We start from the raw sequence: 15672 nt of genomic DNA on the forward strand, positions 1-15672 counted from the left end.
CCCCTGACCTTAAACCCATAGAAAATCTATGGGGTATTGTGAAGAGGAAGATGTAATACGCCAGACCCAACAATTCAGAAGAGCTGAAGGCCACTATCAGAGCAACATGGGCTCTCATAACACCTGAGCAGTGCCACAGACTGATCGACTCCATGCCACGCCGCATTGCTGCAATAATCCAGGCCAAAGGAGCCCCAACTAAATATTAAGTGCTGTACATGCTCATACTTTTCATGTTCATACCTTTCAGTTGGCCAACATTTCTAAAAATCCTTTTTTTGCATTGGTCTTAATTGATATTCTAATTTTCTGAGATACTGAATTTGGGACTTTCATTTCATTGGAATTACAAAAATAAATCAACTTTGTCATGATATTCTAATTTTATGACCGGCACCTGTAAATGTGTAGCTATGTAGTGTGATGCAATCATGTCAACATGGACCAGAATCTCACAGGAATGTTTCCAACATCTTGTGCAATCCATGCGATGAAGAATTAAGGCCATTTTGAGAACAAAAGGAGAGTCTACACAGTATTAGTATAGTGCTTACAAGAATTTGCTGCAGTGAGTATATATGACCCGCATTTCAATTCAGGTACAGCACACAGACTGTCCTAATTGAAGTTGCCCATTTTCTATCTTAGACATTTTGTCAGTTGAGAGAACTTATTTGTGTCCTTCATCCAGTTATTCAGGTACCACAAATTACACAGAATAGCAGTACTTTGCAAAAAAAATGTTTGCTGTCCTATAAATCTGATTAGTTAAGTGCATTATATAATATTGAATAAATAGTATTGATAATATTTGGATAAGCAACATGAATGGCAGTACAAGTAATTAATATTGCACCAACTGTTTCAGTCAGTTGTGGAAAAAGCTTCAGAAATTACATTCTAAAAGACAGAGTAGCTTTTTCCCAAACGAATATGTCTGTCACTGGCGTAAAATGTGGTGGGATCTGCAAGTTGGTTATGAATATAAGGTTCATAATCATTTACAATTTCTTCCAAAGAAAAAAGGGTTAGGTCCTACCCTGGACGTGATCATAGAAGTAATGCCAGTGTTTCTGTTTTTTTCATCCAGCAACCTGCTTTCTAATCCATATGTGTGTGACTGCCATCTGGCCTGGTTGGGAAAGTGGCTGAAAAAGAAACGAATAGTGACTGGTAACCCCCGCTGCCAGAAGCCCGCTTTCCTGAAGGAAATACCCATTCAGGATGTGGCTGATCCTGACTTCATCTGTGATGGTAGGGCATAGCTACTTGCTCTTTTATTTTGTCATTACAGACATCAAAAAGAATGTGTTTCATAATCAACTAATTTATAAACAGTATGATAGGCATTTGTGTCTTATTATTCTTCTTAGATCACTGGACAATTATCCCTTTTTCTCACAGTTGAATAAAATGAAGAATTTTAAACTGTTTGATATTATTAAAGATTTATGTGCAAACCTGAAATTGAAAAAAAACAATGTTCATCATTTGCTATTAATGTGTGCAGAGTGTCATAATGTTTGTTGATGTTGCCTCACATTTCTAAAGACTTGGGTTTCAGTGTGTACAGTATTCCAGTTTCTTTTCACATTTCAGAACAGTATACAGTATGTGGGGTAAATTAGCAATTCAAAGTTGGTTCAGTATAAGTGAATATAAGTGTGCCCAGCAATGGAGTTGCATCCTGTTCGGGGTTCTTTACTGTCAGGGTGCTGGGAAATGCTAAAGATGCTTACAGCTTTGTGGGAAAAAGTCTCTCTGCATATATCTATCGTTATACAGTTATTAACAAAACACTCCATTCTATAATTATTTACTAAGTAAACTGGAGTATACAATAGAATATGAAATACATTATCAATCTGACATCTCCAAATAGAATTAGGAAGCACTTAGAAAAGACCTGACATCAAGAACCAAGAACAACGTAGCTTTGGAAATAAGATAAAGCAACCAAAATACAGTCACAATAAAGCCATTGCACAGTTTTCGACGCCACTAAGTTAAGACAAATTTTAGATTCCATCGAGATGTGATGACTCAAGAGTAGAAATTTAAAGTGTTGTATAAAATTTTTTAATTATGCTATATGTATAATTTTTCTTATGTCGCAGCCTTATAATTTAAATTATTTTTATCTCATCCACAAACACCCAATACCCCAGAGTGACAAAGCAAAAAATTATGCAAATTTATTAAAATTCAAAAACTGAAATATAGTTTCAGTTGAGTATTCAGACTCTTTGCTGTGATGCATTCTATTATATTCACAGGCATCGCTTCAGGTCTCTGTGTTATTACAGGAGAGCACACCAGTGGCGGTGTTCATAATACCATAATGTTATAAAGATGAGCCAAGGTTGATTAATCCAGTGTTAAATACCTGTAAAGCAACAGTATCATCTACAACAGTGACAAGAAAAGATTCAAATGGGCCAAAGAACACAAACATTGAAGGGAGGATTACTAGGTGATTTCATACTTTTGACAATTTTAATCCATTATTTTTATATGGTCTTTTTATATGTGACTCTTTCTTTGAAACTCTTCTACTGAGGCTAGCATCCCTGAGTCATCTTTTAACTATTGCAAATTATATCAGTACTTGGTGTACAACAACAACAACAACAACATTTATTTATATAGCACATTTTCATCCAAACAGTAGCTCAAAGTGCTTTACATAATAAAGAATAGAAAAATACAAGACAAAATAAGAAAACAAAATAAATCAACATTAATTAACATCGAATAAGAGTAAGGTTCAATGGCCAGGGGGGACAGAAAAAGCAAAAACTCCAGACGGCTGGAGAAAAATAAAATCTGTAGGGATTCCAGACCATGAGACCGCCCAGTCCCCTCTGGGCATTCTACCTAACATAAATGAAACAGTCCTCTCTGTATTTAGGGTTCTCACGGAAGGACTTGATGAAGATGATGGTCACGTAGAGTTCTGCCTTTTAATCCATCCATCTGTGTATATTTAAGGAAGCAGCCAACTGCGGACCTATAAGATGCTTGTTTCTCAAACTTCAGACCTGATGTTCTTATTCTCTCATGCAGTTGTGCATCTTGGCCTTGCCCTTATTTTTCTATCCTAGTTATGTCCAGTTTGTCCTCTTCTCTCAATACAATATTGGACAACATTGCATGAGAGTTCTTCAGTTTTTTGGCAATCTGTCACATGTTATAACCTTCATTTGTCTTGAGATAGCTCTTCTGTGTTGACCACTTTTGAACCCAGAAAGATAACTGACTTGCTTTATTGAACAGAGTAACATGTTCAGCTGTGCCAACACATTCACAAAGGTTTCTCTAATAACCAGTTAGCACCTAATCATGATTAATTATGGGTTGTTAAAATAGTTCATTAGAACACTGGAGTAGTGACTGCTCCTGATAATGGGGCTTTGCTGTCATATGTGAATAATAAATTATAAATCATTTATTTAAAGCAGTAATAGCCATTAGCAACACTAACAATGTCTTGACTATATTTGTAAGTCAGCTTAATGGAGCCTTGATAAAAAAAGTATCAATTTATATCAAACACATGAACATTTCTGGTTGATTTCAAGCATTCGACCACAGCCACATTTGCATATACAGTATATATTAAAAATGTATATAAAGTAAATCATTTCTTTCACAAGTAGGTATTATTTCTGATAGCTTGCGCATAGTGTTAGAAGCAAACCAGATGTTTCAGATCAGTCTTTGAACTGAAAGGATGTGGAATTCATGTGTTTATGCAAGATAATAACATATATTTTTGATTTTGTCATTTGCTTTCCCTGAATGAGAAAAACAACCAAAATTTGGCTATGTCTGGCATAGAAGAAGATAAACTAGCATATCAAGGAAAAATCTTATCACCCCCGTTTTCTGGAAAAGATTCCAGAATTAATTTTCAGTGAACCCTAAAGTACTGTTTGCTTTTTCATTTTACTTTTATTTTTGGATTGCTGAAGGCAGGGAAATTTCACAGACGTTGTTTCAGTCTCCAGTTACTGAAGGTAGAGTTATGCACTCCCAAGAGGAGAAACACAGTGTGACATTTCCCTGTACTCACTTTGAAGTGGTCCATAAACAACTATCTACTTCTCCTCTGTTTACACCGAGTTAGCTGGGAGAAGAAGACCTGTTTGGAGGTCAGGTATCTGATATGTCCAGATATGTCCAGTGTTTCTGATATAGATGCCCTAGGGCACTGTCTGAGCACTTGTTTGCAGGATGATACTCATTTTAGCATCATTAGCCACTGAATTTTGTCACCACCATTTTCAAGTCCCCTCTGTATTATGTCTCAGTTTCTCCCCTGCAGCATGTAGTGCATATGTTAATATATAATAAAGAGATATACTGCAATGCATCTGAATCTGAATTATTGACTAGTTTACTCTTGTTTCAATAATTTCAGGCTCATGTCACTGGAATGCCTCAAAGCTACTTTTTATAAAGGCCCATTACTTAAAGTTTCATCTTCAACTTCATGCTGAAAGTTTCACAGTGATGGACATGCAGGGAATAAAGCCAAGACAGGGGCTGAAAAAGATGTGGTTGATGGGATAAGAGTATGAAGGCTACCAGCCAACCCAGAGAGTGGCTGCTGAATGCTGACTGTGGAATTCATAGAAGCAGGCCAGTGGGAAGGTGTCTACTGCAGTACTGCCTCCTCTGGTTTCCAAATCTGACAAATAAAGCTTGTCTAATTATTTTCCATCAACGCCCTGCATATCCTGCTGATTATATAATTAGCATGTCTCAATGAGAGCAGTAAATTAGAGAAATATCCCAAAGACCCAAGTCCTTTATTAGCTGCACTCCGCTCAGTACAAAAGTGTGGAGCGCTGGCCATGTCAACAGCTTTACTGTTATTGTGGTTGTTGGCAGCCATAGAGTGCTTGAACTTACCCCTAATTTCCTAATGTACTGCTTTCCTTTTCATCTTGGGCATTATAAACCTTTGCAGATATCATCTTGTTTGCTTCGAAGATTAAAAAACTTTATTACAGGGTCATGCTGTCTCTGTGGGCAGAATGCCTTGTCCTGCTTTGAAAGGTAGCAAAGCATAAGTACTCCTGCCAAAAACAATATTTTTAGCTTTTACTGACATTTTCTGCATTTTTTTACTTTCCTAATGAAGTTGAGTGGATAATTTCACAAAGCCAAAACAAAATCAGTACTGAACTATTTTCAAAAGTGCTGCTAGATAAATTAATAAATGCAGCCCTACATAAATCCTGAGGTCTCATGTGGTTAGTATGGATTTTTATGGTTTTACTTTATGTTAATTTTGATGTAAATCTACATCTCTTTACTGTTCTTGGTGTGAGTTAGAAAAGGCATCCATCTAAACAAAGTAGACACAAACACAGAACTCAGAAAATGATAGATAGATAGATAGATAGATAGATAGATAGATAGATAGATAGATAGATAGATAGATAGATAGATAGATAGATAGATAGATAGATACTTTATTAATCCCAAGGAGAAATTCACAAGCAGTGTAACTAAGAATTCCCACTGTCCTGGTTTTTGTCTGTCTCTCGTGCTGGAGGTTTATGCATCTTTGAGTAAATACTGTATACCCTGTGAACTGCAAATGTGCAAGGAAACATGCAGTGGCCATGTGAAGCCTTTTGGGATGAGTGTTGTGAAAACTCAAGATTCACAGCAAACTTGAAATAACGTGTTGACTTTTTTTTTTACATCTTTATGTGTAATTCATTGAAAATTCATGTGTAAAACATAATAAATAAAAGGAAAAATTCGAATAGTGTTGATGGAGAAGCCCTGTCAGAGACACTGTGTTAATTATATCTAGTAGCATGTGTTGTTTTTACATTCTGTGGAACACGTTAGTTAGAATTTAAAAGCAGAATACTTTAAGTGAAAGATGACATCCATTCATTTGTTTTCTGAACCAATTCTTTTCACTTTAGTTTAATAGAAGACTCAAGCCTATAATGACAATATCGGTTATAAGCCATTTTCAAAAGGGCACACATGCATACACCCGCAGTGGGTCAGTTTGCTGTCAGTAGCTATCCTAACTCTTGGGAAACTGTATGGAGTAAATCCATATTAGCACTGGGAAAAAGGTCTGGAGCTGCAAAGGACTTTACCACAATACATTAACTATCTTTTAAGTCAAGAATATTTAATTATTTAAAATATTTCTTAAGGCACTTAAAGTAGGATCATATTCTCATATAGAAAGAGATGGTGAAGGGCATTATATTAAATACATTATAAAAGCTTAGTATTTTTCTACTACATACAGTATGATCACAGTGAAAGGTAGTAAACAGTTATTAAAACAAACAAATTATGAAAGCACTATATTAATAAACTGCAGCATGTACACAGAGTTTTCTATGTGGAATTTTCCCCTTGTCAACATTAAACTTTCTCAGGGTATTCTGTTTTTTTCTCCATGCATATTAGTTTAATCACTGACTTAAAATTGTCTAGAAATATGTAGGTAGGTATGTGTAAGAGTGCCTTGTAATGGAGTAAATTCTGCAGAAGGTTGGTTATTGAACCCCTTAAGTGGGTTGGTTAAGTGAGTTCAACATTGGATTGTTGGATGTGTGGATGACTTATACAGTATATAAATAAGGCAGACATATCTAAATAATGTTCTGTTATATGAAACACAGTGTGTCCAAGACTGACTTCTGCTCAATGCCTTTACCGCCAAGATAGCTGTAGCTCCTTGTGAGTCTGCAGTGGGAAATGGCTGTTTAGAAAATGCATAGTAAGTTGCATTAACGAATGGAACATTTTGTAAGTAGCTAACTGTGCATTAAAAATTATTTTCGGTTACATTAAAAAATGTAATTGTTTAATTGTAAAAACTAGCATGTTCATTACTAAAATAATATTTTTGCATATTTGGAAACAGTCTATTAGCACCACTATACTATATATTAATAAGCCATTAAAAGTTAAATAATTGGCATAGATAGATAGATAGATAGATAGATAGATAGATAGATAGATAGATAGATAGATAGATAGATAGATAGATAGATAGATAGATAGATACTTTATTAATCCCAAAGGGAAATTCACATAATCCAGCAGCAGTATACTGATACAAATAAAAAAACAATATTAAATGAAATAGAAATAAAAATGCATGTAAAAGCAGACAATAACTTAGACTAAGATAGATCCTTTATTAATCCTAAAGGAAATTGCAGGGTTACAGCTACAGACATAAAAAAGACACAAATACGCATATAACAAGTGTTATCTAGAAGTATGTTAACAAAATGTAGGCATTTACTAATTGTAAAGTGATTAGAATTACTCATCATTATCAGTTACATTTTCACAGTCCATAATGATCAGCCACTGGCACAGTATGTTGCACATAACAAATATGGCCTTGGCTGTGAGGTGACTGATTATAGAACCTCATTTCTGAGGGTAGAAACAGCCCCACATAGCAATGCAGTTGTCTCAGTCTGTTACTGAAGGTGCTCCTCCATTTAGCCAAAATTTCATAGTGGAGATAAGACTCATTGTCTAGGATAGTAAGCAGCTTCATCTGTTCTACCACTTCCTTCAGTGAGTCCAGCCTGACTCCCAAGATCAAACCAGCATTTGTAATCAGTTTATTCAGTCTGCTCTAATGCCCCTTCCCCAGTACACCACCACATGCAAAATTACACTGGCCACTACAGACTGGTGGAAAACAAGTAAGAGTGCCTGCATACACCCAACATCCTCAACCTCCACAGGAAATAGAGACAGTCTGACTCTTCTCATATGCAGCCTCTCTGCTGTTATTCCACTTAAGCGTGTCATTCAGATGCACTCTGAGGTAGTCACATGAGTGACCCAACATTTGCGCGATAGACATGTGAGCGCTGACAAAATAGCGGCCATTAAAACGCGGCGTCAAAATCGCGGGGTCAAAATCGCGCAGACAAAATCGTGCTAACAAAATTGCAAAAGTTTCATTAAATATAAATTACTAGTTTAAAGCATATATAATAATGTTTATTTCAGAAGTCAATATTATAGTCCTTAAAATCACGGCCTGCAAATGTAGGAAGAATTGCAGCAAGACGTCTTGATAGTTGAGCGTATTTAGACTTGCTGGCTGCCTGACTGCTGGTAATTCCGCTTTGTATACGACGCGTTATGCCAACCCTCGACTGAGTTATTTGTTCGTGCCATGCCATCAGCAGTTATAACAGTTATAACCTAGCACATAATGTGTACATAATGCGCACGTACGTGTCCCACTCTCTTGGCCTCTCTCGCGATTTTGTCGTGGCGATTTTGTCGGCGCGCATTTGTCGAAAACCAGTTAGCGAGTTTGTCGGCGCGAGAGTGTCCGTCGCGGTTTTGTCAGCGCTCAAATGTCTATCGCGCTTTTGTCGGTGAACCACTTACATGCCCTCACCACCTTATCAATGAGAACTGGGAGCTGAGTGGGTTTGATCCTCCTGAATTCTGTGATTATTTCCTTTCTCTTATTGATATTGAGCTGCAGTTGATTCAGTGATTTATGTAAACGTAGAAATGTTTTCCTCACTATAGAAGATTTTTAATGGTTAATGTTATGATCTGTGCCATTTCTTATATATGCTACGCCAGGAAGAATTGTGACAGAAACACTAACATTATTACTGATTTAACAGTGTAACAAGTTTCCATATGCAATGCTTTTAAAACTAGTTTTTCATAGACAGAAGAACACAACTAGTAAGGAGGCTATTAGTAAGTATTGCTGACATGAGGAGGGACTACTGGACAACCTAGAAGATAACCATATTTTCACTTTTTCTCTTTTGTCCACTTCAGGTAATGAGGAGAGTAGCTGTCTTCCACCTCCACGCTGCCCTGAAGCATGCACTTGTTCTGACACTGTGGTTCGTTGCAGCAACAGGGGCCTGCACTCTCTTCCAAAAGGCATCCCTAAAGATGTTACAGAATTGTGAGTACTCAATCACTGACTGCTTTCAGAAATCTAAGCTTCTTTATATCTCGTAAAGTGTGACCAGTCAGTATGTCAGGAGGTCTAAAATGATTTTTTTTTCCTTCTGGCTAGCAACAGTTTTTCTTGTTCTGTATGTATATGACAGTCCAGCACCACTTTGCTAGGATGCTGAATGAGCTGATGCTGTAGAGCACTAAATTGTAAGCTGTCTGTCTGTCTGTCCTTCTGTCCACCATGCCTGAGACCAGAGAGTGGAATTCTCACCTGCCTCTCACCCCGTTTAACTGTGAGTTCTTCTGTCTATGGCTGTCTACTTCTGTGTTTGTCGCTGTAGCTGAAGTTTTTATTTCTTACCGACATATATCTTAGCTGTTATCCCAATATGGTAAGAATGGAAACACACTCCTTTCAGTCCTTCCCATTCTTCACATCCACAGTGTAGATGTCTTAATCCTACCTGTTGTCAGTCCTTTTGCCATCTTTTTCTAGCATAATATTTTACAAATATTTAGTAAAAAAATTCTAAAGTATCGCCTGTTCTGTCTACATGTACACTACAGTCCAAAACTAGTTCTGTATGACTTTTGTCAGATCATTAGGTTTAGTGTTTCCATTTGTCTCTCTGTTGTTCATGTAGTAGAATGGTCCTGATTTGTTTGTCTCTCGTCACTATTGTACTATCGTTCTTTCTCTCTATCTTTCACCACAGTAGTAGGTCATTTCTGTGCACTTTCTTGTTCATCTGGTGCTGAATGGTGAATGAGCTTATGCTGTAGAGCAACTGTGCCATCTACATGTCTACCATGACTCTACTGTAGTTTTATATTATGTTTCACCACTCTGGTAGTTTCTGTCTGTCTCTTGCCCATTCAGTTGGCACTGTCTGCATGCCAATACTACAGCAGATGTCTTTTGTGGAGCACTATTCCAGGTGTTGCTGTGTACGTACAGTACCTCACTAATTGAATACTACAGTATGATTTTATCATACCTCATTCAAATATTTGCTCATGTTTTGTGCCCTTCATATTAATTATGATGAGTTTTATTTATACAACACAATCTCCATGCTTTAAGAGCATATTACTGCATAGGTTTGTCTGACCCCCTGTCTTTCTGTGAATTTGCTCAATCTGTTATAGCTACTGATGTATTTATCTGTAAGTCTGTCTATGTCATTGCCCCTCTTGAGAGCTGACAGTAAAACCTAAATATGGCTTTTGGTGTCTGGAGATAGCCTGAATAATACTGTATTTGTGTGCCACAGTCATCCTCAGCAGCAGGTAACAGTTATAGAATGATCTGGGCAGCATAGCGTTTTCCAGTGTTTGGTTTTTCGTTCACATTGCCTTCTCTGAAAAAAGGCTATTTGACCACATTCCCTTAGCAACCTGCGTAGCAACCTCTGAAGACAGGCATCTAAAACAGGAAAAACAGTCATGACAAATGGCAGCATTATAGAAAACAGGAGGCTTATAAATCACTCTGTAGGAAACCTTTTTGTTCTGGAACAAAAAGATTCTAACACCAAGGTACATAAAATTAATCATGTATGTTTTAGACATAAAAGTGCTGCTAAACTATCGAACAGGAGGTTGGGGATGCAGCCGTCCATCTGTTGACATTTGCTCATTTTGCATGAATATTGCTCTTCTTCTACTTCTGAGCTGCTTTACTTGTTTCATAGTAGCATTTTTATATATCTTCATTTTTTTGCATGTTCCAGCAGTATGGCACTTCTACAAAAGCAAACACCACCTCAGAGAACTGCCTAACCAATATGTTATAATTTTTTTAAAACTCTGCTACTTTTTTCTAATTTCAGATACATTGAGGGAAATGTCCTCACATCTGTCCCAAAAGAGCTGTCCACGTTCAAGCACCTGTCCCTTATGTAAGTCTGTCAAATATGTGTCTGGACAGAACTGCTGCTATAAATGATTGGTGTTCATGCCAGGCTTAATTTTATCTACCTGTCTGTCTTTCTGTTCTTAATAAGACTTAAAGAAGCTGCCAATAATGTTGTCAGGCCACAGTCCTTTTAAGTCATTAGGATTTCTGTTCTTTCCAGCTCTGCTGTATAGTGTTGCTTTACTCAAGTATGGGTTGGTACAGCTTATGTTTTTTTTTGGTTTTAGTTACCAAGATTATAGAGAAGGAGTCAAAAACACTTCTGAGACAATGTTTTTGATAGTAAGTGAAGAAAACTAAAACAAGGCTCATCTGTACAGCAGACTCCCATGAGCCTGTAGTTAGGATAATGGATGGACTGATGGAATAGAACTACACATAGCGAAACAGAGAAATATCCAGAGGCATTCTGTCAGCATTCTCTGTGATATACTACCCACATCCTAGAAATTGGAGCCAACTATAAAGCAGGGCATCTATCTATCTATCTATCTATCTATCTATCTATCTATCTATCTATCTATCTATCTATCTATCTATCTAATATCATTTTATTAACATTCTTTTTTTTTTACTGTAGTGACTTGAGCAACAACAGCATCAGCTTTCTGCCTCCCAATACCTTTAGCAATATGAGTCATCTGTCTACTCTGTAAGTTGAAAGTGCATTCTTTTAGTTAGAAATTATTTATTATGAATTACAGTATCATCATCATTTGCTGGAATTGTTACATACTGTATATACAGTATTGTGCAAAGGTTTTAGGCAGGTGTGAAAAAATGTTGTATACTTACACAAATAGACGTGTTAATAGTTTATTTTTATCAATTAATAGTGCAAAGTGAATGAACAGAAGATAAATCCAAATCAAATTAGTATTTGGTGTGACCACCCTCTGCCTTGAATACAGCATCAGTTCTTCTAGGTACACCAGCACACAATTTTTGAAGGAACTCAGCAGGTAGGTTGTTCCAGACATCTTGGAGAACTAACCACAGATCTTCCGTGGATGTAGGCTGCTTCAAGTCCTTATGCCTCTTCATGTAATCCCAGACACTGTCAATGATGTTGAAATTGGGGTTCTGTGCAGACCATCACTTCCAGGACTGCTTGTTCTTCTTACGCTGATGATAATTCTTAATTACATTGGCTGTATATTTAGGTTCATTGTGCTGTTGTAGAATAAATTTGGAGCCAATCAGACGACTGATGGTTAAATACCTGCTTGTATTTCTCAGCATCGTAGACACCAATAATCCTGACCAAATCCGCAACTCCATTTGCAGAAATGCAGCCTCATACTTGCAAAGAACCTCCACTATGCTTCACTGTTGCCTGCAGACACTCATTATCGCACAACTCTCCAGCCTTTTGGCAAACCAACTGACTTCTGTTACAGCCAAATATTTCAAATTTTGACTCATCCATCTAGAGCTCCTGCTGCCATTTTTCTGTTTTTGTGCATAGTTGAATTGCTTGGCCTTGTTTCCATGTCGGAGGTGTGGCTTTTTAGCCATAATTCTTCCATGAAGACCTTTACTGACCAGACTTCTCTGGACAGTAGATGGGTGTACCTGGTTCGCACAGTTTCTTGCCTGTTCTTAGCTGATGGCACTGCTGGACATTTCAATGAGAAATAGTGACCATGATGTGTCTTTCATCTGCCGCACTATGTTTCCTTGGCCAACCACGGCAACTACAGTCCTAAGTGTTTTGCCCATTTCTTGTCCCATGTTATTCTTCAAAAGAACTTGAACAGCCCAATCTGCTTTGAAACATTTGCCTGAGAGAGATCTTGATGATGTAGCATAACTACTTTGTGTCTTGTTGTTGTACTCAATCTTGCCATGGTGTATGACTTGTGACATGACACTGTCTTCCGCAACCTCACCTTGGTAGAAGAGTTTGGCTGTTCCTCACCCAGTTTTAAGCCTTCTCTTACACAGCTGCTTTTGTTTCAGTTAATGACTGTGTTTCAACCTACATATGAAAATGATGATCATTAGCACCTGTCTGATATAACTGGTTAATCATACACCTGACTATAATCCTACAAAATCCCTGACTTAATGCAAGTGTACCTATAAGAATTGATGCTGGTTTGAAGGCAAAGGGTAGCAACACCAAATATGGATTGGATTTAGATTTTCCTCTGTTAGCTCACTTTGCATTTTGTAAACTGATAAAAATAAACAATTACATAATAAGGCAATTCGTGAATGCATTCTTACATTACAGCATATTTTTAACACCTGCCCTTCTGCCTAAAACTTTTGTGCATATATATATATATATATATATATATATATATATATATATATATATATATATATATATATATATATATATATATATATATATATATATATATTTATATATATATAGGGGTAAAAATTTAGCAGAAAAGGTGGGAGTAGGTGTGAAATATTGCCACTAGAGAAGATAACATGAAGAGATTGAAATGTTAGTGACTTATTAACTCCTACAGAAATACAGTATGTGATCCCAGGCTGAAAATGAGCTTAGCTTTTTCTGTTTTTGTTTAAAAATATTTGTATTGCCCTATGAAAGAACACAAAAGGGAAGATCACTGTGGCAATGAGCATTTGACTCTATATATATAGATACAGTATATAGCAAGTTGGAATAAAATAGCTAGAAGTACTTCATCCGTAGATGTCATCTTTTGTTGGGTTTCTTTGATAGACCATTGCCCAAATGCATGCTGCAAGTTTTATTAATTGCTGTAGATTAGTCAGTTATGAGTAAGTTAATGCGGAATAGACTGGTGTACTGTCCAGAGGTTTGCATGCAGCAGATTGCTGATGGGTAGTTTTCATATAGCTGTATCCTTGACAGTGATAAATATGTTAAAACAAGTGTAAAGGATGAGATAGATAGATAGATAGATAGATAGATAGATAGATAGATAGATAGATAGATAGATAGATAGATAGATAGATAGATAGATAGATAGATAGATAGATACTTTATTAATCCCAAGGAGAAATTCACATAATCCAGCAGCAGCATACTGATACAAATAAAAAACATTATTAAATGAAATAGAAATAAAAATGCATGTAAAAGCAGACAATAACTTTGAATAATGTTAACGTTTACCCCCCCGGGTGGAATTGAAGAGTCGCATAGTATGGGGGAGGAACGATCTCCTCAGTCTTTTAGTGGAGCAGGACAGTGACAGCAGTCTAACGTTGAAGCTACTCCGCAGTCTGGAGATGATCCTGTTCAGTGGATGCAGTGGATTCTTCATGATGACAGGAGTTTGCTTAATGCCCGTCACTCTGCCACAGATTTCAAACTGTCCAACTTTACTCCTACAATAGAGCCTGCCTTCTTAACAAGTTTGTCCAGGCGTGAGTATTGTATTTTGAAAACAAAGAGAGCTCAGACAGTAATGCATCGTCTGAACTATACAACACCTCTTGGTGAGACATATTTAAGTGGCACAAGCTACAACAGGCACTCCTAAGCCATGAAATGTACCAGTCCATTGCATTCTCGCTTGCTGTATTTTTTGCACCACAGATGAAGATTCTCCCTAATGACTCATAATAGCTGGGAGGACAGCTGTATTTTTTATATTGTCACGATCAGTCTAAGGCTGCTTATTGAGGTAGTTACTAGCTTAACTTAAACCAGTGACCCTAGAGCTTTAAGATATATAAAGCAGTTCAACAACTGTGCCTACTGAATTATGTTGTAAAGTTTGAGCTCATGTAGCCTTAATATTTCAGTCAGGGTAACAGACTGAGACAGTGGCAGGAATGGAACTGGCAGCCTTTTGCTTTACAATCCAATGATCAATGCATGAGGCCAGTTTACTAGCATTTTCAATTTGGATTACTTATGCTGTTTGTATCCAATTCTTCTTGTATGTAAATAACTGCTTAAAAATAAGTCTTCTCCATTGTTCTTTCTTGTAACTTTTCTTCTCTCTTGTTTAAGAATTTTGAGCTACAATAAGATTAAGTGTATTCCACTGCTTGCCTTCAATGGCCTCAGATCTCTGCGTCTACTGTAAGTCCTTCTTCCTATTTTTGATCATTCAGTCATTGTTTATTTTATAAAGTGCATGTGTTGTGGAGCATGGATATCAATTAATCTCAGTATTATCTAGCAACTTTCAAATTTATGGTTATTGTGACATTGTGCCATTTTGTATAAATTGGGCTGGATATATAGTAAACAAGGACACATATGCTCACAAAGAAGTACTGGGTCTTTAACCTTTAATATAAACAGAGCTGGAAGTATTTAAAATAAGGATACTCTTTTCTTATGTTGAGCCCTTCAACTATGTGGCCTCTTGTTCTGAGACACTCATGGGTTGAATCTTCTTTGTGCTTAAGCAGAAGTGAATGTGTTCAAATACATATTGCCTCTTCATTTTGCACATATAGGATGGGGGTCTCTCACATCCTGAAATAAGTGGCTGTATACTGTATATTGTTTCAGAAGGTAATTCCTCTTCAGCATAAATGAAAATGGTTTCCCTCAAATTCTCCATGGAGTTCATGGCACTGAAAGAGCAGTCTTTACGTACTTTATTCTGGTGCCTGCCTAATGTCCATTGGTTTCTTTAAATATTGCTTAGTAATCAATCAAGAAACATTTTATCAAAGAAAACAATTGAATTTACATGAGAAGGCATGGATGAAGATGCCTCTGCTTTAATGTCTATACACATTGTTTAGAAATTCTAGCCAAATTAAAGAATGAACCTAAAGCTATTTCCAGTTCCTCATCCTTGTGCTTTTAAAGATAGATA

At 36.8% G+C, this 15672-nt stretch overlaps 1 protein-coding gene across 2 annotated transcripts in view; it reads left to right on the plus strand.

The window, feature by feature from the left end:
- Positions 1 to 15672, plus strand: part of slit3 (slit homolog 3 (Drosophila)) — a 529641-nt gene that overhangs the window by 443986 nt on the left and 69983 nt on the right. For both annotated transcript variants that reach the window (XM_039774192.1, XM_039774193.1), the window contains 5 exons: positions 1091 to 1254; positions 8833 to 8965; positions 10794 to 10862; positions 11460 to 11531; positions 14850 to 14921. In XM_039774192.1, the coding sequence (XP_039630126.1) occupies positions 1091 to 1254; positions 8833 to 8965; positions 10794 to 10862; positions 11460 to 11531; positions 14850 to 14921 (510 nt within the window). The remainder of the gene's footprint in view (positions 1 to 1090; positions 1255 to 8832; positions 8966 to 10793; positions 10863 to 11459; positions 11532 to 14849; positions 14922 to 15672) is intronic.

This window comes from Polypterus senegalus, chromosome 13 (genome assembly GCF_016835505.1).
Source record: "Polypterus senegalus isolate Bchr_013 chromosome 13, ASM1683550v1, whole genome shotgun sequence".
Lineage (NCBI taxonomy): Eukaryota > Metazoa > Chordata > Cladistia > Polypteriformes > Polypteridae > Polypterus > Polypterus senegalus.